This window comes from Bos indicus, chromosome 21 (genome assembly GCF_029378745.1).
Source record: "Bos indicus isolate NIAB-ARS_2022 breed Sahiwal x Tharparkar chromosome 21, NIAB-ARS_B.indTharparkar_mat_pri_1.0, whole genome shotgun sequence".
In the NCBI taxonomy this organism is placed as follows: Eukaryota; Metazoa; Chordata; class Mammalia; order Artiodactyla; family Bovidae; genus Bos; species Bos indicus.
Genome location: NC_091780.1, coordinates 29,813,833 through 29,840,050, shown reverse-complemented (window position 1 = coordinate 29,840,050; position 26,218 = coordinate 29,813,833). Strand labels below are relative to the sequence as shown.

The following is a 26,218-nucleotide window of genomic DNA, read 5'->3' as shown; positions in this document are numbered from 1 at the left end:
AGGAAAGTTTTTAGCAATACAGTCCTACCTCAAGAAATAAGAAAAGCATCAAATAGACAACCTAACTCTACGTCTTAAAAGCAGCTGGAAAAAGAAGAACAAAAAAAAAACAAAAAAAACCCCAAAGTCAACAGAGGGAAAGAAATCATAAAGATCAGAGCAGAAATAAATGACAAATAAATGTAGGAAACATAGCAAAGATTAATAAAACTAAAAGCTGGTTCTTTGAGAAGATAAATAAAATCGACAAACCACTAACCAGACCCATCAAGAAGAAAAGGGAGAAAAATAAAATAAAATTAGAAATGGAAAAGAAGAGGTTACAACAGATAACATAGAAACACAAAGGATCATAAAAAAATATTATGAGCAACTACATGCTAATAAAATGGACAACATAGAGGAAACGGACAGATTCGTAGAAAAGTTCAACTTCCCAAGACTGAACCAAGAAGAAATAGATATTATGAAGAAGTGAATTACAAATGCTGAAATCGAAACTGTGATCAGAAATCTCCCCCAAAAAACTAAAGCCCAGGGCAAGATGACTTGATAGGAAAATTCTGTCAAACATTCAGAGAAGAGCTAATGACTATTTTTCTGAAACTCTTCCAAAAAACTGCAGAGGAAGGAACATTTCCAAACTCATTGTATGAGGCCACAATCACCCCGATACCAAAACCAGACAAAGACAACACAAAAGAAGAAAATTACAGTCCAGTATCACTGATGAACATAGATGTAAAAATCCTCAACAAAATTCTAGCAAACAGAATTTAACAACACATTAAAAAGCTGATGTACCATGATCAAGTCAGGTTTATTCCAGGGATGCAAGGATTCTTCAATATACACAAATGAATCAATATGATATACCATATTAACAAATTGAAAGATAAAAAACCATATGATCATTCAATAGATGCATAAAAAGCCTTCAATAATATTAAGCATCCATTTATGATTAAAAAACACTTCAAAAAAATGGACATAGAAGGAACCTACCTCAACATAGTAAAGGCCATATATGATAAGCCCACAACAAACATTCTCAGTGGTGAAAAACTAAAAGCATTCTCTCTAAGATCAGGAACAAGACAAGGGTGTCTAATCTCACCACTGTTATTCAACATAGTTTTGGAAGTCCTCACTATGAGAATCAGAGAAGAAAAAGAAAAAGAATCCAGATTGGAAAAAAAGAAGTAAAACTCTCACTGTTTGCAGATGACATGATACTATACATAGAAAACCCAAAAGAAACTATCAGAATATTACTAGAGCTGATCAGTGAATTCAGCAAAGTCATGAGATACACGGTCAATACACAGAAATCACTTACATTTCTGTATACTAACAATGAAAAATCCAAAAGAGAAATTAAGGAATCAATTCCATTCACCATTGCAATAAAAAAGAATAAAATATCTGGGAATAAACCTACCTAAGGAAACATAGAACTGTATATGGAAAATTATAAGACACTGATGCAATAAACCAAAGACAACATAAACAGATGGAGAGATATTCCATGTTCCTGGGTAGAAAGAATCAATATTGTGAAAAGTGGCAATACTACCAATTACAATCTACAGATTCAGTGTGGTCCCCATCAAATTACTAATGGCATTTTTCACAGAACTAGAACCAAAAACTTCACAATTCATATGGAAACACGAGACCCTAAATAGCCAAAGCAGTCTTGAAAAAGAAGAATGGAGCTGGAGAAATCAACCTTCCTGACTTCAGATTATACTACAAAGCTACAGTCATCAAGACAGTTTGGCACAAAACAGAAATATAGACCAATGGAACAAGATAGAGAGCCCAGAGATAAATCCACTCACCTATGGGTACCTTATTTTTTTAAAAGGAGGCAAGAATATACAATGGAGCAAAGATAGCCTCTTTAGTAAGTGGTGCTGGGAAAATTGGACAGCTACTTGTAAAAGAATGAAATTAGGACACTTCCTAATACCATACACAAAGATAAGCTCAAAATGGATCAAAGACCTAAATGTAAGACCAGAAACTATAAAACTCTTAGAAGAAAACATAGGCAAAACACTCGATGCCATAAATCAAAGGAAGATTTCTATGACCCACCTCCTAGAGTAATGGAAATAAAAATAAACAAGTGGGGCTAAATTAAACTTAAGTTTTGCACAGCAAATGAAACTACAAACAAGGTGAAAAGACAACCCTCAGAATGGGAGAAAGTAATAGCAAAGGAAACAATGGACAAAGGATTAATTTCCAAAATAATATAAGCAGCTCATACAACTCAATACCAGAAAAACAAACAACCCAATCAAAAAGTGGGAAAAAGACCTAAATAGACATTTCTCCAAAGAAGACATAAAGATGGCTAACACATGAAAGGATGCTCAACATCGCTCATTATTAGAGAAATGCAAATCAAAACTACAATGAGATACCACCTCACACCAGTCAAAATGGCCATCATCAAAGAGTCTACAAACAATAAATACTGGAGAGGGCGTGAAGAAAGGGAACCCTCTTGCATTGCTGATAGGAATGTAAATTGATACAGCCACTATAGAAGACAGTATGGAGATTCCTTAAAAAACTAGGAATAAAACCACCATATGACCTAGCAATCCCACTTCTAGACATATACCCTGAGGAAACCAAAATTGAAAAAGACCCATGTACCCCAGTGTTCATTGCAGCACTATTTACAATAGCTAGAACATGGAAGCAACCTAGATGTCCAATGACAAATGAATGAATCAAGAAGCTATGGTACATATCTACAGTGGAGTACTGCTCAGCTGTAAAAAGGAACACATTTGAGTCAGTTCTAATGAAGTGGATGAACCTAGAGCCTATTATACAGAGTGATGTAAGTCAGAAAGAGGAATATAAATATCATATACTTACACATATATATGGAATCTAGAAAGAGGCACTGATGAATTAAGGGCAGCAATGGAGAAACAGACATAGAGAACAGACCTATGGACATGGTGGGTGGGGAGGAAGAAGAGGGTGAGATGTATGGAGAGAGTAACATGGAAACTTACAATACCATATGTAAAATAGATAGCCAGTGGGAATCTGCTACATGACTCAGGGAACTCAAACAAGGGCTCTGTGACAATCTAGAAGGGTAGAATGGGTAGAGGAATGGGAGGGAGGTTCGAGAGGGAGGGGACATGGGTGTACCTATGGTTGATTATTGTTTGACAAAACAAAATTCTGTAAAGCAATTATCCTTCAGTTAAAAAAGTGACAAAAATAAAAAAATCATATAATCTGCAGTCAAAAAAAAAAATCTGCCAGTTTGTTCAAATATCACTAAGGTACCCTTAAATAAATATATATTAAAGCTAAAGCATCTATTCAAACAGCCAGTTTTCTGTACTTGGCAAATTCCAGGCCTCTGTGTGTGTTACAACCCCTTAAAACCAACAGGGTCCCCTTGTTTCAATGGCGGTTCCCTCCTCTCTCCCCCCGCCCCCGGCAATGAAGGGGTCTTGGGCAAGCGGAGTGAGAAGTTCTACGAGTGCTGCAAAGAACCCTACCCAGACGTGACCTTCACGGTCAGCATCCGCCGCAGGACTCTCTACTACGGCCTCAACCTGCTCATCCCCTGTGTGCTCATCTCTGCCCTAGCCCTCCTCGTCTTCTTGCTCCCTGCAGACTCTGGAGAGAAAATCTCCCTGGGTGAGTACTGGGTCTGAGCTGGATGGGAGGGGCCTGCTTTGAGGGTGGCAGTCAGGGGCCCAGTGCAGAGACATCCAAGGTCTGCTCAGTACATCCCAGCCCAGGGTGACTCCCTGACACCACAGCCCCCTGTGCGGGGTGGCCAGGCCCTCCTGAGATCCCACAAGCTCCTCTGATCCTGCAGAGAGGATGGGAATGCCAAGGGAAGGACCAGTTCTTCCCTGAGGGGCCTGTGCCTTCTCCCCTCCTGACACCCCTCCCCACCCCTTGGTGGCAGCCAGCTGGGATATGTTGTGGGCAGAACACCGTTAAGTTTAATATAGTATCAGCTTGCATTTCTATATTGTCACACACAATGTAATTCCTTACCATCCTCCAATAGGAAGATAAGAAAACTATGGTTTAGATTGGTGAAATGAGTCCCGCAACATCTCAAAGAGTTACTAAAGATTGTGTTTGATATACATAGAAATCATTCTCAAACCTATAACTTCTGACTACAAGTGTCTGACTACTGTAGTCGACTTTCTGACTATAAAGCTCAACCAAAAAGTGAAATTATGTTTTATTTGGTGGACTTTCTAAGGACTTCAGGCTCGGGCTAAAGCATCCCAGATAGCTCTGAGGGACTGCTCCAAAGAGGTAAGGAAGAAACTAGGATATATTTAGGAGTTTTTGCCACAGACGGAGTAGTTGAAACATCAAAAGATTACTATTTAAAAACCAGACTTCTCAAGTTAATAAATTTAGTGCTTTCCTATGCTTGGGAAGATGCAAAGAGTCTGGGTTCCCTGAAATCATTCCTGTGATGTATACCTGAGCTCTCCAAGGCCAGTATCCTGTGTTTTCTCATCCTGAGTGTCCTCAGGGTGCACCATCTGGGAGTCTGCAATGTGATGGCTTGATGGCTGCAACATCTATTGTTTATTGATAGAGCAGGTGATATTTTTATTCATAGGGCTCAGCTTGGGCACATAAATGACTTATCCAAGGTCTCACAACTAGTAAGTAGCAAAGTCAAGACCAGAAGCCATGTCTTCCAACTGTATCTCTTGTTTTTCCTGCTGCTTGGAAATTACCTCTAGATACTAATGTATTAATAATAAAAGATATGTGTGCTGAAGTCAGTGATTTATTTTGAGATGTTCTAAGTTCTGGCTTCTAAGTTTGTCTCTCCAGGGATTTCTCAACATTCCTCAGAAAAATGCCCATTCCTGTGAATATAGAAAACCAGGCATTCCATTTGGTGTTGGGAATGTTACAGCTACCACCCTCATTCCTCCTTTGACTCTCAGGTTGCCTGGAGTTCAGGCCTTGCGTTCTTTTCTGTCTCAGGGATCAGTGTGTGTCTCTGTTTCAGGAATCACAGTTTTACTCTCCCTCACCGTCTTCATGCTGCTGGTAGCTGAGATCATGCCTGCGACCTCTGACTCAGTGCCCTTAATAGGTAAGCAAGCAGCCGGCTCCTCTAAAGACCTGGGCTTCTACAGTGCCTGGGATTTCCCAGCACAGGCAGAGAGCAGAAACATGTCCTCCAGGACCCCAGAGAGCTGCACACTGCCCCTTTCTGCTGTGAGGGGATGACTTGCTTTAATTACTCAGAGTTGACTCATGGCCTCTGCTTACCTGGGCACACAGAAGGGGACAGGGAATCCAGCTTTGTGGTTTGGCCTTAAGATGCAGAAATGCCCCCTTTCCTCCCACAATGCACCTCTCCACATACTTGTTATGGAGCCAGAGATTTTTACCATCAGAGATTCATTATTTTAGCTTGAGTCACTGTTTTTCCACAAATTCATTGTCACACTTTAACTCTTAGCTGTTGTTTCCCAAGATAACTTGACATCTCTGTAGAAAGTTCAAGCTTGTGAGAGAAGGTGAACAGGACAAATATATTTTGGCCGCATGTTGGGATACACCCCACAGGCCTGCCAGCCCTGTACTTGCCCAGACTTTAGACAAAGAAAGAGCCCGGAGACACCAATGGTTTGATAGATGGGAGATCTTACACATCTGAAGCAAAAGGGTTATGGAGTGACACCCCATCGGTTACCTAAGAGAATTGAAGTCCGATTGGTCCATTGGTTACCAGGGAAACCAGCGAAGGGTCACAACCCTCTCAGCCCCTTGGGCTGAGTACCTTCCAGGTACAGAGGTCTTCCCTTGTTAAATTATGAATCAGGAGCCATTCTAATCTAAAGATTTGAACAATCACTAGCTGGCTGTGGGGGAAAAGTCTGTAGGTATTTATTGATTAGCTCTGTGATTAAGGAGACAGTCAGTCATGTGAGTGTGATGTAGGTTAAGCAGGGACTGGTCCAGCAGAGGAGATGTAGAGAGAGCAAACAAACCACACACAAAGGCAGGTGTAAAGATGATGACCTGCCCAGGGAGAGAGAACAAACACAGGAGGCAACATCACCTGTTGCTATGCACCTCCCTGGACTGGACTGAACTGGAATAAACAGGAACATGCAGAGCAGGGGTGCTCAGTGGCCCAGAGAGGACCCAATACCCTGGCTATTGCAGTCAAGGTTCGGTTCCTGGTCAGGAAACCACACCTCCAAGCCAGTTGTGAGGACAGGAAGCAAACATGCTGCCAGTAGATATTAGGTTTGATGAGAGTCCCCACTCCCACTTGATGGTGGAGGTCAGAAAGAGAAAAGCAGTTTATACAGTGGCAGTCCTGTGTAGTTAACCAGGGGTAAGTAGGAATAGGGGTCCTTACGTGATACCCTCAGGCTTCACTTCCCAAATTCAGAAGCCAAGGCCCTTCTTCTTGGAACTTCCTGGATGTATAATATTTGACCAGAGAGCCTATAGGTATAAAGAGCCTCTGTGGATGTCATGTTTTTCTCAGAACCATCCCAGAAACAAGGATACTTCAACCTGACCTTCTGACCCCATCCTTTCAGTTTTAGTAGAGACCTGCAGCAGAAACCACCCTTAACCAGGTAGTCAGCAGGCCCTGATGTCTGATGAACCCACAGGCTCGGCGGCTGCCTAGCCCACATCTAGAAGAATGAAATGGCCTTCTGGAAGGCCTTCTAGAAGAAGGACAGCTGTTGGCCTTCGACCTCTGTTGTCAAGATTTCAGCTGTGGGATCCAGTCCCCCTGGATCTCTGTAGGTCACTGTATGAGTCTGCTAAGGCTGCCACAATGAAAGTCCTCAGACTGGGTGGCTTACACAAGAGAAATTTATTTGTTCCTGGTTTTGAAGGCTGTGCGTCCAGGATCAAAGGGCCAGCAGGGTTGGTCTCCCTCCTTGTCTTGCAGACAGGTACCCTCTGCTATTCCCCGACATGGTCTTTCCTCTGTGTCTTCACATCTCTGTGCCCCTTTGAGTTCCCAGATTTCCCCTTTTTATAAGGACACCAGCCAGTTTGGACCAGGTGCCACACTAACAATCTCACGGTTAATTAATCTCCTCTTTGAAGGCCCTCTCTTCAAACACAGTCACATTCTAAAGTACTTGTTGTTTAGAACTTCAATGTACAAATTTTAGGGGTACACAGTATGCAGCCCATAACAGTCATGGTTTGGTCCCCCTTCCCTCCCCTTCCCAGAGGTCCCTGATGCTGATGTCAAGTCTCAAATGTCCTCCTCCAGTAGCTCCTTGTATGTTCCTCTTGGTCTCCATTGGAAAGCAATGAGTTCCTGCCTGCCTGGAGGGTAGGAGGTGTTTTTAACCAAGTGTATGACCACATACTTAGCCTTGTACAAGGATGTCTGTTTAAGAGCTCAGCCCCTTGGTGGATAGCCACAATGAAGGTTTATCTATTTATTGCATTTATGTTAGGATAATTCATTGTTTTGCTTGTTTAAGGAGACGTTGATCATACATATTTTTGTTTCACTATTTTTAATACTCTTTGCACTTGAATCCATGCTTCTAATCCCTTTTTTATTATTTTTTGAAGTATAATTGATTTGCAGTATCTTGTTGGTTTCAGGCATACAGCACAGTGGTTCAGTTTTATATATATAGTTTTTCAGATTCTTTTCCCTTATAGGTTATTACAAAATGTTGAGTAGAGTTCCCTGTGCTATACAGTAGGTCCTTATTGGTTATCTGTTTTATATAAAGTAGTGTATGTGTTAATCCCAATCTCCTAATTTATCACTCCTCCACACTGAAGGTTTAATAATCATCATTGACAGTTAAAGAATGCCCACCTGTGCCAACTTTTTCCTATACTCTTGGCCCATAAAATTGTTAATCTCTGCACCAACCCTGCAGAGAAGGCATTTCTGTCCCTGTTACACAGTAGAGACCTGAGGCCCAGAGAGGCTAAGTGGCCATTTAGGCTCACAGATGACAGCCAGTGTACCAGGAAGGAGCTCCATGCTGCTTCTCACCTGGGCCAACGTAGAGAAACGCATCCTTACCATCAAAGCTGAAGCTGATGTTCTCAGCCTGAAAGGACAATGCAGCTGACCTCTTCCTCAGACTGGCCAGCTGGCACTCCCCACCCCCATGGCCCTGGGTTGATGGAGCCAGAGCCTACTGTAAGTAGAGTCATTTTCCAGGCCTGAAAAGACAGCTGGGTGGCACCCGATCTGCCCTTGCTAGACCTCTGCAGCCTGCCCATGGCCTGCAGTCATAACTGTCGTGACCACCTCCTCTGTGTACCAGTGGTTTCAGTTCTGACAATGATGCTTCCTTATCAGACAACCTTATCACCATCCTATGAGGTGCACTTAACTTTCACTGAAGGACGAAGCAGTCAGGGTTCCTGAAAGTTCAGTCAGCTGGTGAGGCTGCTCACCAGGACTGGAGGAGGCAGCTCTGTATGCTGTGGGCTGTGGGCTGCAGGCCTGGAAGAAGTCACACTGTGCTCTTGAGCCTCACTCCCCAGCCCTGTCAGGATGCCACCGTCTGGGTTCCCCGCACCATGCTGTGGTAACACTCCTGCATCTGCGCTCTCTGCAGCCCAGTACTTCGCCAGCACCATGATCATCGTGGGCCTCTCTGTGGTTGTCACGGTGATCGTGCTACAGTACCACCACCACGACCCTGATGGTGGCAAGATGCCCAAGTGGGTGAGTTCCTCCCCAGCAACTCCACCAGAAGAGGGGTCAGGGTGCCTTCCCCAGAGGGGGCTCCAAGGATGACATCTATTTTAAAAATCCCCCAAAAAACTTGGATTCCAAAACAAAAAGCTACAGTTCCTCACATGTCTGCATATCTCTGCATCCCGGGGAGCAGGGTGAGTGCTGTCAGGATCCCACAGGGCTGTCCTTACAATCTGACATCCCAGAAATGGGCTTAGGCCACCACTGCATCTCTCACTGAACAGTGTTTCTAAACCTCCTTTCTGCACATACAGTGTTAGAAGCAACACAGAAGACGACAGCTGCTGGTTGGAGCTTCAAAACAGAATGAGGAGTGAAAAGAGTAAGAGACAGTGAGCAGTGTACACATATACATTAAGTTGTCGACAAAATAATCAATAAACAATAAGAATAGAAAGGAATTTTATCAAACTGAGGGCTAGCCTGGAAACCAGCTTCCCAGATGACTCTGAGAAACTGCTCTGGAGAAGCAGGATTTTCAGCACAGTTTTATATCTTGTCAGAACAAAGAACATTAAACAAGTTGGGGTTACATTTCTTTAACGTAAAAATAACAGATCAGCCTGTACACATTGATTCAGCATGGCCTTGGTTCCTGAGAAGGGAGTCTTATCATCAGAGGGCTAGCACTGACATCCCAGGAAGAAAGGCATTTAATTTTTATCATGGACACACTTTACTTTGGGTCCGTGTGCCCTTTCCTTTAATAATTAAAGCAGATGTACAATGTATGTTTGTTTTTGAAAAGTGAAATCGCACAGCTGTGTCCGACTCTTTGCGACCCCATGGACTGTAGCCTATCAGGCTCCTCCGTCCATGGGATTTTCCAGGCAAGAATACTGGAGTGGGTTGCCATTTCCTTCTCCAGGAGATCTTCCCAACCCAGGGATTGAACCCGGGTGTCCTGCCTTGTAGGCAGACGCTTTACCATCTGAGCCACCAGGGAATTCAAGTTAACTCATGCATAAGCCAGAATGACTTCCCTCTATCTCAATATATGAAACTTTATTTTATCACAATGCACATAGGAAAGTTGTTTAACCAAAAGTCTATAAAATAAAGGTAAGTGGTTAACAGTGGTGACGGGGGATGTGATAAAAGGAAATGGATGGAAAATAAACATTTGTCATCGTAGCCCAGGTCAGGCCCCATGGTCCCCACGTTTCCCAGCACTGATGGCCTGTGATGTGTGCTGATGCTTCTCAAGCCACGGCTGTGCTCCATGTAAGTCCAGCATCCAAAACACTATACCCACTCTTGCTTCAGTTCAGTTCAGTTCAGTCGCTCAGTCGTGTCCGACTCTTGCGACCCCATGAACTGCAGCACGCCAGGCCTCCCTGTCCATCACCAACTCCCGGAATTCACTCAGACTCACGTCCATCGAGTCAGTGATGTCATCCAGCCATCTCATCCTCTGTCGTCCCCTTCTCCTCCTGCCCCCAATCCCTCCCAGCATCAGAGTCTTTTCCAGTGAGTCAACTCTTTGCATGAGGTGACCAAAGTACTGGAGTTTCAGCTTTAGCATCATTCCTTCCAAAGAAATCCCAGGGCTCATCTCCTTCAGAATGGACTGGTTGGATCTCCTTGCAGTCCAAGGGACTCTCAAGAGTCTTCTCCAACACCACAGTTCAAAAGCATCAATTCTTCAGTGCTCAGCTTTCTTCACAGTCCAACTCTCACATCCATACATGACCACAGGAAAAACCATAGCCTTGACTAGACGGACCTTTGTTGGCAAAGTAATGTCTCCGCTTTTGAATCTGCTATCTAGGTTGGTCATAACTTTCCTTCCAAGGAGTAAGCGTCTTTTAATTTCATGGCTGCAATCACCATCTGCAGTGATTTTGAAGCCCCCCAAAATAAAGTCTGACACTGTTTCCACTGTTTCCCCATCTATTTGCCATGTTGGCAAACCTTGGTTGAGGGCTGAGCAGGGCCTGGACTTTTCCCACCTCATGTGATAATGTGACCAAACCCCCAGCCAGAGCAGAGCTGTACCCCAACCCCTCACCCCACTTGTTTCTGGGGCCCCACAAACCTTCCAGTCTTCCCGTCCAGAGAGCAAGGCTTGGGGACCACTGGGAGCTAAAGAAGCCTTCTCATGCCAAAACAACCCTGTCTTTGCTGACCCATAATCTTGAGTCCAAGTTCAGAGTCAGTTTAGGACTGAATGCAGCTGCAAGATGTAAAATGCATTTCCTTAATCTCCAGGAGCAGGGAGTTCCTGGGCCTTCTAAAAGTATCCATTGCACAATAATTTACAGTTACACAAAAGTTAACTTAAGAAAGACCTTTTTTTTCTTTTCTTTTCTTTTTTTTTTTTTTAAAGAAATTGGCTTTACAGAGTGACTGCCCTTGAATTCTTTTCACAGCAAGTCCTTATACTTGATAACTCTCTCATGGCATCAGCAATGGGCTCCCCAAAATGGTACAACCTCTCACATAGGTCATATCACCACAGTCTGCAGGCTTGTTTTGAGAAGTTCCACTCCCCACCCCTCAAAAAAAAAAAAAAAAAAAGCTGAGACATATTTGTGTACATTCACCTACATTCTCTTCTGACTTAGAACCTTGAAAGACTTTCTTGTCTATCCACCCATCTGTTTGAAATAAGATTTACAAGTATCAGAAGTCAAAATCAAAGAAGAATTATACATAAGAAAATTCTGCTCCCATTCCTACCCCTACTTCCACCACCAATTAATAACCGTTTCAATTAATTTCTTTTTCCTTCCAGTATTTATGCAGATGCCAAAATATAAACACATATTCTTATTTTTTCTGTTTTGACCATTGTACAGAGAAGGAAATTAAGGCAGTAAGATACAAAACCATTTTTAATGACCTAGTAGCACTTTACTGTTCCAGAGAACTCTAAATTAGAGCTGCTGCTGCTAAATCACTTCAGTCGTGTCCAACTCTGTGTGACCCCATAGACGGCAGCCCACCAGGCTCCCTCATCCCTGGGGATTCTCCAGGCAAGAACACTGGAGTGGGTTGCCATTTCCTTCTCCAATGCATGAAAGTGAAAAGTGAAAGTGAAGTCGCTCAGTCATGTCTGACCCTCCACGACCCCATGGACTGCAGCCCACCAGGCTTCTCCATCCATGGGATCTTCCAGGCAGGAGTACTGGAGTGGGGTGCCATTGCCTTCTCCATTGAATTAGAGCATATGCTGAGTATTCACCTCTCAGCACAAGAACATGTTAAAGCAATGGTGCAAAGCAAATACAAAATTTGTATTTCTCTTTCATTTTATGTAACACACTGCATTTTTCTTTTCTTTCTTTCTATGTGTTTTTGAAACATAAACAACCTCCAAGGAGCTTTCATTATAATCTGTTGCCATGAAGAAAACACTGCCAGTCCGGTGGCATTATGTGACATTTGCACAGCCAGAAACAAAACCATAACCTAACAGAAGAGGTCACAAGCAGACTGAGAAGTGCCAAGAGGATAATCTCATCTTCTGAGATGCTTTAACCTTGAAAGCTAATGATTCAGGCCATAAAATTCAAAATAGATTTAGCTTAGATTTAGCTTGAGCTGTGCCCCAGGGGATGCGCAGACCCCCACGTGTGGGACAAAGCAAAGCCCTGAATCTGAGGCTCAGGTCTCCCTGCACCAATGTGTCTGGGTTTGGGCACATTCACAACCCATGTGCTTCCTTGAGTTCTGGCTCTGGCTTTCTGGTGCCTTCCCAGTGGGGGTTGGGCTAAAGTCACGGGTGCTTGCGGAGAACCTAACAGACAGACCTTTTTATGGATGGGTCTGTGGAAGTCAGAACACAATAGGTGACTCAGACTCACTGTATGACCTTGAGCCAGTTTATCTCTTTGAGCCTAAGACTCTTTTTTTTTTTAATTTATTTTATTCAAGTATAGTTGATTTACAGTGTTGTGTTAGTTTCTGATGTAAAGTGATTTATATATTTACATATATATATACACACGCACACAGTGCATATATATGTGTGTATACATCAGCCATAAATGGAAAGGATTTGAGCTGATTTTGCACTCCATCAGCAGAGCTAAAATATTTACCATCTGGCCCTTTAAAGAAAGTCTGCCAACTCCAGCTTCAGACTTTCCACAGCACTTTGTCTTGTATCATCTCATTCAGTCTTCACTGCAGCCTAATGGATTAGGTTAGAGGTTCCTAAGCTGCCATGGTTCACAGCACCTTTCATGAGTCAGGGTTTTGTGTTTTCCAGAGAGTACCTAGGACAGAAGGAATACCTAATGGTTCTATAAATAAAACAGGTCAAAACCACTTACTAGGTACTTATGCCCTGACAACTTAGCACCTGTGGGCACAGCAAACCTCACACCTTGGGAGCATGCTACCCTGCTTGTCTGTTCCACGATGACTTTTTTGGCACTTGGCTTTTATCAGGACAAGTTCCAAAATCTGCTTTGCGAGGGTAGGATATCATGCAAGGAATGCAGTGATCTAATGTAACAGTCTGGACTGCTTCAGGCTAGGGATGCACATGGTGTCTCAAGTCTCACAGGGTTGCCCTTTAAAACTTAACATCTCCAGGGGTGCCTTTATGAGTTTGCTGCTGCACACTGGGGTACCTCACACAGAGCTGAAGATGATGGTCCCTAGTTCCAGATGTAAAATGCTGTGTTCCCCGGCTCAGGGCTCCCTTGAGAAGACAACCCTCTTCACCCACACAGGCTGTCTTCCCTGAGATGGCACTGTGCCCATAGCTTCTTCCCAGGGTGATTTTCTGCATTGCTTTATCATCACCTGACAATTGATTGAACCATCATACCCCGTTGGCACTGCTTGCCTGTGTAAACTCGCCTGGGAAGGTGTGGCGACCTGTCATGCCCAGGGTCCACCCCGGTCCACCCCCACGAAGTCTAGCAGGTATTGCAGTTGTACCCCCTTGCTGTCAGGATCAGCTGTGGGCCCTGCCCAGCTCTTCTAAGACTGTGCTGTCTCCGCAGACCAGAGTCATCCTCCTGAACTGGTGTGCCTGGTTCCTTCGCATGAAGAGGCCGGGGGAGGACAAGGTGCGGCCAGCCTGCCAGCACAAGCAGCGCCGCTGCAGCCTGGCCAGCGTGGAGATGAGCGCAGTGGCGGGGCCGCCGGCCACCAATGGCAACCTGCTGTACATCGGCTTTCGCGGCCTGGACACCATGCACTGCGCACCCACCCCTGACTCAGGGGTCGTGTGCGGCCGCGTGGCCTGCTCCCCAACCCATGACGAGCACCTGCTGCACGGCGGCCAGCCCTCTGAGGGGGACCCGGACCTAGCCAAGATCCTGGAGGAGGTGCGCTACATTGCCCACCGCTTCCGCTGCCAGGACGAGAGTGAGGCCGTGTGCAGTGAGTGGAAGTTCGCGGCCTGTGTGGTGGACCGCCTGTGTCTCATGGCCTTCTCCGTCTTCACCATCCTCTGCACCATTGGCATCCTGATGTCGGCGCCCAACTTCGTTGAAGCTGTGTCCAAAGACTTCGCTTGACCCAGCCCTGGATCCCAACGTGTAGGACATACACAGATACGCCATGATGATGGCTTAAAGAGAACTTGGGATGGCTGATCCCACAGCAGCATTAAACCCTGAAAGATGCACATGTACCCCATCGCTGTCATGTCTGTTTCAGTTTCCTTGTTACTTTCAGTAGTGGGAAGTCAGCACGTTTCAGTTTAACCCTCTTTAGTGAGCCACTTGATATCCTTGGAGCCGTCCTTATGGTCAGCAGGACCCCCGAGAGGTAGTTTTGTCCATCCCACATTGCCTGGTGAGCCCTTCAGAGGTTGGGGTAGCTCAGGACTGACTGCCAGGGGAGGCCTGGACAGCAGGTTTGCATGCCTGCATGTCACTTGCCATGAGGGCCTACGTGAAAATTCATACCTGCTTTTGCCTGTGTACAAACCTAGATTGAAGTTAATCACGATAATAAACCACACTCAGTAAACCCATCAGATGATTGATGAAACAAAACTAAAAACCCAACTACTCGTTTTTTTTCAATTCAGACTTTAATTTTCTCTACCAAAGACAGTTGATAAACACTTCTATGCTATGTCTGCCCTTTTAAAAAGAGACAATAATAGTTATCTTGTAAATTATTGTTTTGCCAGCCTGATTTTTTGCCAACTTACCCTCTTGGGAATCAGGATGGACACAGGTGTGTGTTGATTCTGAACCAGGACCAGATTCAGTCAAATCGGGGGAATTTCTGTAGATCCCAGACGCTCTCAAGCTTCCTTTGCTGCCCCTAGGCACCAGGCGGTTGAGTGAATCTGTTGTAGAGGACAAGTAGAATTCTATTAGAATTACCACCCAATGTAATAATAGCTGAAGCTAAATTAAACCACCTATGTTTTTTTAACAGTGTATTAAATGTTTCACATATATTGGAGTTGGTTAGCCTTATAAAATTTGTGGATCCATACAAATGCACAACAAAGTCACCAAAGTATTCCATGCATTTTCTCCTTGTGTCAGGGCTAAAAGGCTAAAAGACTCCCTGTGTTGCAGGAACTGGGGAGGGGGTGGTGTGGCTGATGGCTTTCCTGAATGGCAGGCCAGTGGTGGTTAGCAGGAGAGGCTGATAGACTAGCGGTGGCTGCATACCAGTAACTCCGGTTTCTGATTTGGCAAGGCTCAGTTTATGCACCCAGCTTCAGCCCAGAGAGCTGGCTGAATGAGTAGATTCACTGGAAGCTTGTGTTTTGAAAGCAAGGGGGACTTTCTTTTAAATCCAAGTGGTGATGCGGTTCTCCACTTAGATTTTCTACCTGACAATCATCACTTTGCTTCTCCCATCTTTACTGTTGAATGTGATCAGAGGAAGACACAGGACAAGACAGTCTGTCCTGTTCTGTCATTTCATCTAGTAAACTCACAGAGCTCAAAACTGCCGAAAATGCCTGAGCTCCTGGGGATCTTTAATTTGCTTCTAACCCCTGAAATGGCTATGTTATGAGGGAAGATTTGATTTTTCAGAGCAAAAGAAATTGCATGCCCTTCTCCAGCCATTTAGTTCACTCATTTCTGGGTGGATTTGTGTGCACTGAGGAAGATGGAGGTGTGTGCCTGCTCCCTATGTCTATGTGTGTGTGAATGTGTATGTGAGAACCTTCAGAAAAGGTACCTGGTTTACAGTGAGAAAGTTGATAAATAAGGACAGTCCAGCATAATGCCGTTTGGAGCAGGGCTGTCCTCAGAGTACACTCATTCTATATGGAGTGGATAAAAATGCACATTTTTTTTTCTATTAAAGTGTCTTTAGAAACAACTAGAAGTGTTTTGATATATAAACAGAGTACTTCATTTCTTACTGCTATTCCAAGTTGAACCCTACTACGTTTTGCTTTAATAACAAAACCTTTTTTGTTTTGTATTTTATACAGAAAACATGAAAAGGCAAACAGAAGGAGTTTGGATTTTGACCATGCAAATAACTACTCTGTGATTTAAAACGTAGTAATAAGGAAAAGATGCACATGTAGAAAGACAAGTATGAAGGGCTGAAAATAAGTGCCCCACCACCATCCCTGCCTTATCTCCTCATAGGGGACCACCAGTGAGCTTCTGGGGAGGGACGGGCATTTCCAGAAAGAAACAAAGGAAAGGAGACTGAGGAGGGAGAAAGGGGACGTGGAGAGAGAACCTCCTTTTCTGTCCATTTCTAGAACCTGTGCTGTGTGCAGTGCCCTGCACTTTGCTTTTTTCATTGGATGTTAAGAGATCTTTCCATAACAACATATAAAGATCTACCTCATTCTTAATAGCTACTTAGCCTTCCATTGTCCCTGTGCACTAATAATTTCTTTGTTTATTAGTGAACCTATAGAATATTTCCTGTCTTTATTTTTATACACAGATCTAGAATTAGCATCGTTGTACTTATATCATGACATACTTTTGTGACTGTATCTTGATATCGATTGGAACTTGAAAATGGAGTTGCTGAATTTAAGACTATGTCTATTTAACACTTTTGTCAATTATTGTCGGATGATTCTTCAAAAATTGATCTGTGGTTACACTTATCAAAAGTATAGTGAAATGATCAATTTCTCAGTTTTCTCAAACAGCTTTTATTCCAGTCTAGTGAAGAATAATATTACAATATTATTCTTAGTTCACTTTTTTAGGAGTGAAGTTGAACATCATTTCAAATGTTTTCTGGTCACTTTTTGGTAAATTTATGTCCTTACACAGTTTTGGCTCTTTCTTAATTTGGATGTATATTTTGAAATTTTTCTGTCTTATGTCTTGAAAATATTTTTGTCTTTTGAGGTTCTCTATTGATTTTCTTATTGTCACATATATAAAATTTAAAGTTTTATGTTGTCAATTTATCCTTATTTTCCATTTTAGATCCCAGAATTTGTTTCCAGTTCTAAAAGACCTTTCCCATTCTAAGATTATAAATAAATTTACTCATATTTTCTTCTAAATCCTTATGGTTTCATCTGTTTATCTTTACCTACTCTTACCTCCCAGAAGTTCATTTATTGCAGGAAATGAAGGTAAAGATGTGATTTTTTTCCCTTCAAAAGTTTAGTAAGTTATTCTAGCAATATATATAAATTGCATTCTGGTATAAAATTATATAGTCTTTTCCCCCTTTGTTCAAATGCCACTTTATTTGTAACTAAATTCCTCAAAGTGTTTGAATCTACTTCTGTTTTATTGATTTATCTCCCTATGAATTCCTTTAATTTATGAGGCTTCATTCCTATTAATATAAAATATTCATATTAATATAAATATTTTCAGGTCAAGGCTCCTCGGAACACTTGCCTCTCTCTTTCTTTTAACTCTCTTTCTCATACACACACTTGCCTCTCTCACACATAACTTTTTTTAAAAATGGGGCCACAGTGAATTTGTAGATTAACTGTTTTCCTATCCAAGAATGCTGCCATCCAACTTACATTCAAATCTCATGTCACTCACAGAGTTGTACGGTTTTGTTCAGATAGATCCTATGAATTTGTTATTGTCTATTTCTAGGTATTTTATCATTTGGCTACCATTTTCAATGGAATAATTTTTTACATTTTGTATTCTCACCAGATATATAGGATAGTAGTTGATTTTGTATATCAGTGTTATAATCAAACACCCTAATTGTAATTTCTTACTGTTTCTAAGATTTTCTTTTGCCTCCCCCTTTACACTAATTCCCCTATTTCTTTCTCTTAGCCAACTGCATTTGAGAACAGTATTAAAGAATAGTGATTCAGGCTGCATACCTGTTCCTGACATCAATAGGATGATTTAATGGCTCACCATTTAACTTGAATGAAAGCATGTGTTTTGCTTATAATAAACAGTATCTGTGTATTCTCAAAGTGTTAAGGCTTTCTGGGGGAAATATATGCTGGGTTTTTGGGGGGGTTTTTTTTGTCACAACCTTCTCAGTATCCATGGAGATGATTAGAAGGGTTTCCTTTTGCTCTTATAGGACATGGTATATTAATAGATTGCTTCAAACCAATCTGTTACTATGTTCCTGAGATGATCTGTACTTATGGTTTTTGCTATCCATTTCACATAGGAGATGAATCATTCTGCAGCTTGCTCTTGTGTGCAAAACAGAAAGAAACCAAAGAATACTGTATATTCTGCAATCATTTACTGGGTTTTAGAATCATCTTCTACTTAAGTGTCAAATGTCTCACCAGGGTGGGGAGCTGTCTGGGCATACACTGGGCTGCTTTTGGATTTCTCCCACTGGGCATGTTAGGTCCTGGGGCATTTCTGAGTCAATTTTGGAACATATTTTTTTTTTAGAAAATTAATTTTACTCCATTTTCAGTATATCTACATAGTTTTGCAATATGGGAACTTAGGATTTTAAATTTTATGTTTGTGATAATGTCTCCGTTTTTCATTTCTAAGTATGTACAATTCTCCTTTTGTTTTCACTGATTTGGCTCACTGAGGGTTTTATTTTTCTATATTTTCAGACACTGATACCTTAGACTTATTCATTAGTTTGGGTACCTGACCTGATTATATCCCCTATTGCCCCCTGGCTTACCTGACCATTCCTGGGACAACAGACAAGCAGTACAGCTGGGCATAACATCAGAGCTCTGGGGCCAGGACTGAAGCTTCATTTGACAGCAAGAGCCAGAGGGTCAAACCAGGCCAGGCAGTGGGGATGTGTCCGATGCAACAGGTCATATCACCACTGTGACCACAGTTAGTTGGAGAACAGACCCACCAAAGCTTTGACCACAAGCTTTCTTGAGGCTCTGACTCCTGGAAGTAATCTTTTCTTACATAATAAATTCTGTTCCCTCATTGCTTCATTCTTTCTGGCCCAGTCCTTCCTAGACCTGACTTCACTGCTCCTGGCTCCTTTTTAAATTATCACTTACTTCTTTTGAGTGTGGGTTTGACTTTTTAATATTGAAGCGTATTGTGTGATAGGGAGAGGACTGTCTGCAGTTTCAGGCTTTATGAACTCTTGTGGTATGTCTGTAGTGCACCCCACTTTGGGAATCACAGGAATGCAAAACATTCTCTCATTCTGCCCAGTTCTCCACCCCCTCTAGTCTGTTTATCCAATGTCTCACTTACATTCTTTCCTATTTTTTTTTTTCTGCTTAAACCTTATTGGGAACCTCTTCTTTGCTGTGTTAGACTTCTGTAAATCTCCCTTCTGATAAATACTACCCATCAACAAATTCTGCTGTTGTCTTTTGAAATTCTTATACTTCTTCTTTGGTTTTTATTATTTCAGTTCTCCTCTACTCTTTATTCTTGTATTTTTATATTTAAGGCTTTATTTTTTAGAGCAGGTTATAGAACCACAGCAAAATTGAGGGAGGTACAGAGATTTCCCATGTACTCCCTGCCCCCCAGATGCCTAACCTCCCTTATGATGAGGACTTGTTACAAGTGATGAACCTACACTGACGCATGGTTAACACCAAAGTCCATACTTTACAGGAGGGTTCGCTCTTGATGCTGTGCATTCTGTGAGTTTGGACAAATGTATAAAAACGTGTACCCACTGTTATAGTATCATACAGAGCAGTTTCACTGCCCTAAAAATCCTCTATGTTCCCATCTACTTATTCCCCATTCCCAGCCCCTGGCAATGGTTGATGTTGTCTGCATAGTTTTGCCTTTTCTAGAATGTCATATAGTTGAAATCACACAGTATGTAGCCTTTTCAGATTGGCTTCTTTCACTTAATATGTATTTAAGGTTCCCCCATGTCTTTTCATGGCTTGATAGCTCATTTTTTTAAGCACTGACCGTCCATTGTCTGTATCATTTATTTCATGATACTGATCCTTGCTCCTTTTCTAATTATCATTTACTTCATTTGCATGTGGATTTGATTTTTTTAATATCAGAGCTTATCATACCATAGTTTAGCCAACTGAAGGACTTGGTTGCTTCCAAGTTTTGGCAGTCATTAATAAAGATGCTATAAACAACCATATGCAGATTTTTGCCTGGAAATAAGTTTTCATCTCCTTTTACAAAACTACCAGTAAATATCAAGGGGTGTGATTACTAGATTGTATGTTAAGAGGATATTTAGTTTTGAAAGAAATCGCTTTCCAAAGTGGCCATACCATTTTGCATTCCCACTGATAATGAAAGACAGTTCCTGTTTCTTCTCTTCCTTGACAGTATTTGGTGGGTCCATCTTCCAGATTTTGGCCATCTAATAGATATATATGGTATTGATATTGAACAGGGTTCTTGGTGTTCCCCCATCAATAGCAATTGACTAGAGGCCAGAAAAGAAATTCAGACAAGGCTCTGTTGGGGCTCCTGAAGCAGCAGCAGGGAGCAAATGCAAACCAGTTCTTACTTGCTTGCTCCCTGAGGAGGGGGGTGAGTTTGTTCCTCATGCGGTGAGGGTAGGAGTGTGTCTGAGGACCTGGCTGGAGGGGTGGCTTAGGTGGTTTCCCAGCCCTTGGTGGTGTTGAGTGCTGAGGATATGCTTAGTACCCTGCTTTTGCTTCCAATACTGTTTTTTGCTCCTGGCTCTTCAGAAGTGGCAGTAGGGATTTTTTGGTCTTTTTGTATCTTTTTGTCCACAGTTTTCCCCCACTGCACATGTACGCAGTTATTTTTAGTTCCATATAGTTTCCTTGTATTTTATTCCTGGAGGAGAGGTTTGTCCAGGGGCAAGCATTGCCACACTACAGCAAAGGGTCCCATGTCCCGCCCTGTCTCAGTATCTCATTGTGGTTTTAACTTTAATTTCCCTGATTGCATATGTTATTGAGCATCTTTTCATATGCTTATTTGCCATTTTTTTTGATGAGGTGTTTGATAAAGTCTTTGGCCCATTTTAAAATCAGGTTGTTTGCTTTCTTATGGTTGGGTTTTATAAGTTCTTTGTATTGAATATATATTGGATAGCAGTCCTTTATCAAATGTGTCTTTTTCAAATATTTTCTCCCCGTCTGTGACTTGTCTTTTCAGTCTCTTGATATTGTCTTTCAAAGAGCAGAAGTTTTGCATTTAAATGAAGTCTAGTCTATTATTTATTTATTTATTTTGTAGATCGTGCCTTTCCTGTTTTATCTAAAACGTCATCTCCATACCCAAGGTCATCTAGATTTTCTCTTGTCATCTCCCAGGAGTTATATAATTTTATGTTTTAAAGCTAGGTCTGTGATCCATTTAGAGTTAATTTTTTGAATAGTGTATACGCTGTGTCTAGATTGATTTATTTATTTTCATGTGTGGATGTTCAGTTGCTCCAGCATTAGTTGTTGAAAAATAGGTGGAGGGGGGTTCAGGCTGGGGAACACATGTGCACCCGTGGCGGATTCATGTCAATATATGGCAAAACCAACACAATATTGTAAAGTAATTAGCCTCCAGTTGAAATAAATACATTTATATTAAAATTATTCTTTCCTCATTTAATTGCTTTTGCTGTTTGTCAAGGGTCAGTTGACTATGTGAGTCTGTTTCTAGGCTCTTTATTCTCACATTGGCTTCCATCTGGGTTCTCTATCCTGATCTATTTGTCTATTCTTTTGTTAATACCATGCTGTCTTGATTACTACATATTTACAGTAAAGTCACTCCTCTATTAACTTGAAGTCAATCCTCTATTTTTTTTTAAAGTTATATGTATTTTTAATTGTGAAATATAGCATATGACTTACCATCTTTAAATATATTGTTTGGTGGCAACTGACAAAGAACTAATCTTAAAAGCAACTCCTGCAGCTCAATTCCAGAAAAATAAACAACCCAATCAAAAAATGGGCCAAAGACCTAAACAGACATTTCTCCAAAGAAGACATACAGATGGCTAACAAACACATGAAAAGATGCTCAACATCACTCATTATCAGAGAAATGCAAATCAAAACCACAGTGAGGTGCCATTTCACGCCAGTCAGAATGGCTGTGATCCAAAAGTCTACAAGCAATAGATGCTGGAGAGGGTATGGAGAAAAGGGAACCCTCTTACACTGTTGGTGGGAATGCAAACTAGTACAGCCACTATGGAGAAGAGTGTGGAGATGCCTTAAAAAACTGGAAATAGAACTGCCTTATGATCCAGCAATCCCACTGCTGGGCATACACACCGAGGAAACCAGAATTGAAAGAGACACGTGTACCCCAATGTTCATCGCAGCACTGTTTATAATAGCCAGGACATGGAAGCAACCTAGATGTCCATCAGCAGATGAATGGATAGAAAGCTGTGGTACATATACACAATGGAGTATTACTCAGCCATTAAAAAGAATACATTTGAATCAGTTCTAATGAAGTGGATGAAACTGGAGCCTATTATACAGAGTGAAGTAAGCCAGAAAGAAAAACACCAATACAGTATACTAACACATATATATGGAATTTAGAAAGATGGTAACGATAACCCTGTATGCGAGACAGCAAAAGAGACACAGAACATAGAACAGTCTTTTGGACTCTGTGGGAGAGGGCAAGGGCAGGATGATTTGAGAGAATGGCATTGAAACATATATAATATCATATATGAAATGAATCACCAGTCCAGGTTCAATGCATGATACAGGATGCTTGGGGCTGGTGCACTGGGATGACCCAGAGGGATGGTATGGGGAGGGAGGTGGGAGGGGGTTTCAGGATGGGGAACATGTATACCCCTGGCAGATTCATGTTGATGTATGGCAAAACCAATACAATATTGTAAAGTAATTAGCCTCCAATTAAAATAAATAAATTTATACTAAAAAATAAAATAAAAAAATAAATGACATCATATATCAAGTAACTGGTACATAGTAGGTTGCAATCAATGGTATGTTCTTTTTATTTCTATTATTAATAAAAGCATTACAATTATAAAAAATATAAATAAATATATTTGGTGGCATTAATTCACATTTTTGTAAAACCATCACCACCATCCATCTCCAGAACTCTTTTCATTTTGCAAAACTGAACTCTATGCATTAAACACTAATTCCCCATTTCCCATCCCCCCGACCCTGGCAACCACAATTATACTCTTTGTTTCTATAAAGTTGATTATTCTTGGTACCTTACAGAAGTGGAATCATACAGGATTCGTCATTTTGTGATTGGCTAATTTCACTTTGCGTAATGCCCTCAAGCTTCATTCAAGTTGGAGCCCCTCTTCTACTTTTATTGTTTATATTATTGTTGTGGTGGTTCTAACATATTTGGCCAATACCTAGTTTGTTTATCTCTATTTATTCTGATTTAATCATATAAGTACTTTTGGCTCTAAAGTTTCTTCTCATCAAAGCTTTAACACCAACCTATATGGTAAAGAATCTACCTGCAATGTGGGAGACCTGGGTTTGATCCCTCAGTCGGGAAGATGCCCTGGAGAAGGGCATGGCAACCCACTCCAGTATTCTTGCCTGGAGAATTCCATGGACAGAGAAGCCTAGTGGGCTACAGTCCATGGGGTTGCAAAGAGTTGGACATAACTGAGCAACTAACACACACACACATGTTTTGATATATAGCATTTTGGTATGTAACATTTTTATCTTTTGTGCTCATTTCATATGCTAGCAAGGTAATGCTCAAAATCCTTCAATCTAGGCTTCAACAATACATGAGCTAAGAACTTTCAGAGGTACAAGATTGGTTTGGAAAAGGCAGGGGAACTAGAGATCAAATTACCAACATCCATTGGATCATAGAAAAAGGAAGAGAATTTCAGAAAAATATCTGCATCATCGACCACACTAAAGCCTTTGACTGTGTAGATCACAACAAACTGTGGAAAATTCTTAAAAAGATAGGAATTCCAGACCACCTTACCAGCCTCTTGAGAAACCTGTATGCAGGTCAGTCAAGAAACAACAATTAGAACCAGACACGGAACAACGGACTGGTTCAAACTTGGGAAAGGAGTACATCAAGGCTGTATACTGTCACACTGCTTATTTAACTTATATGCAGAGTACATCATGTGAAATGCCAGGCTGGATGAAGCACAAGCTGGAATCAAGACTGCCTGGAGAAATATCAATAACTTCAGATATGCAGATGACACCACCCTAATGGCAGAAAGCAAAGAGGAACTAAAGAGCCTCTTGACGAAGGTGAAAGAGGAGTGTAAAAAAGCCAACTTAAAGCTCAACGTTCAAAAAACTAAGATGGCATCTGGTCCCATCACTTCATGGCAAATAGATGGGGAAAAAAATGCAAACAGTGACAGATTGTATTTTTTGGGCTCCAAAAACACTGTGGATGGCAATTGCAGCCATGACATTAAAAGATGCTTGCTCCTTGGAAGAAAAGCTATGACACACCTAGACAGCATATTAAAAACCAGAGACATCACTTTACTGACAAAGGTTTGTCTAGTCAAAGCTATGGTTTTTCCATTAGTCTTGTACAGATGTGAGAGTTGGACCATAAAGGAGGCTGAGTGCCAAGGAACTGATGCTTTATAACTGTGGTGCTGGAGAAGATTTTGAGAGTCCCTTGGACAGCAAGGAGATCAAACCAGTCAATCCTAAAGGAAGTCAACTGTTACTATTCATTGGAAGGATTGATACTGAAGCTGAAGCTCCAATACTTTGGCCACCTAATGTGAAGAGCTGACTCATTGGAAAAGACCCTGGTGCTGGAAAAGATTGAGGGCAGGAGGAGAAGGGGACTACAGAGGATGAGATGGTTACATGGAATCATTGACTCAATGGACATGAATTCGAGCAAACTCCAGGAGACAGTGAAGAACAGGGAAGCCTGGCATAGTGCAGTTCATTGGGTTGCAAAGAGTCAGACAGGACTGAATGGCTCATCAGATCAGATCAGATCAGTCACTCAGTCATGTCCGACTCTTTGCGACCCCATGAATCGACGCACGCCAGGCCTCCCTGTCCATCACCAACTCCCGGAGTTCACTCAGACTCATGTCCATCGAGTCAGTGATGCCATCCAGCCATCTCATCCTCTGTCGTCCCCTTCTCCTCTTGCCCCAAATCCCTCCCAGCATCAGAGTCTTTTCCAATGAGTCAACTCTTTGTATGAGGTGGCCAAAGTACTGGAGTTTCAGCTTTAGCATCATTCCTTCCAAAGAAATCCCAGGGCTCATCTCCTTCAGTATGGACTGGTTGGATCTCCTTGCAGTCCAAGGGACTCTCAAGAGTCTTCTCCAACACCACAGTTCAAAAGCATCAATTCTTCAGCGCTCAGCCTTCTTCACAGTCCAACTCTCATATCCATACATGACCACAGGAAAAACCATAGCCTTGACTAGACGAACCTTTGTTGGCAAAATCATGTCTCTGCTTTTGAATCTGCTATCTAGGTTGGTCATAACTTTCCTTCCAAGGAGTAAGCGTCTTTTAATTTCATGGCTGCAGTCACCATCTGCAGTGATTTTGAAGCCCAGAAAAATAAAGTCTGACACTGTTTCCACTGTTTCCCCATCTATTTCCCATGAAGTGATGGGACCAGTGCCATGATCTTCGTTTTCTGAATGTTGAGCTTTAAGCCAACATTTTCACTCTCCTCTTTCACTTTCATCAAGAGGCTTTTGAGTTCCTCTTCACTTTCTGCCATAAGGGTGGTGTCATCTGCATATCTGAGGTTATTGATATTTCTCCTGGCAATCTTGATTCCAGCTTGTGTTTCTTCCAGTCCAGCATTTCACATGATGTACTCTGCATATGAGTTAAATAAACAGGGTGACAATATACAGCCTTGACATACTCCTTTTCCTATTTGGAACCAGTCTGTTGTTCCATGTCCAGTTCTAACTGTTGCTTCCTGACCTGCATACAGATTTCTCAAGAGGCAGGTCAGGTGGTCTGGTATTCCCATCTCTTTCAGAATTTTCTACAGTTGATTGTGATCCACACAGTCAAAGGCTTTGGCATAGTCAAGAAAGCAGAAATAGATGCTTTTCTGGAACTCTCTTGCTTTTTCGATGATCCAGCAGATGTTGGCAATTTGATCTCTGGTTCCTCTGCCTTTTCTAAAACCAGCTTAAACATCAGGA

General features: G+C 41.9%; 1 protein-coding gene across 3 annotated transcripts in view; it reads left to right on the top strand.

The window, feature by feature from the left end:
* The window catches only part of LOC109575699 (neuronal acetylcholine receptor subunit alpha-7), a 139,706-nt gene extending 121,611 nt beyond the window's left edge, over positions 1-18,095 (top strand). For 2 of the 3 annotated variants that reach the window (XM_070775290.1, XM_070775292.1), the window contains 4 exons: positions 3,436-3,687; positions 5,048-5,134; positions 8,622-8,731; positions 13,726-18,095. In XM_070775290.1, coding sequence (XP_070631391.1) covers positions 3,436-3,687; positions 5,048-5,134; positions 8,622-8,731; positions 13,726-14,244 — 968 coding nt within the window. In that variant the 3' untranslated portion in view covers positions 14,245-18,095. The remainder of the gene's footprint in view (positions 1-3,435; positions 3,688-5,047; positions 5,135-8,621; positions 8,732-13,725) is intronic. The other variant, XM_019983984.2, reaches the window with a different exon arrangement.
* Positions 18,096-26,218: the final 8,123 nt, after the last annotated feature.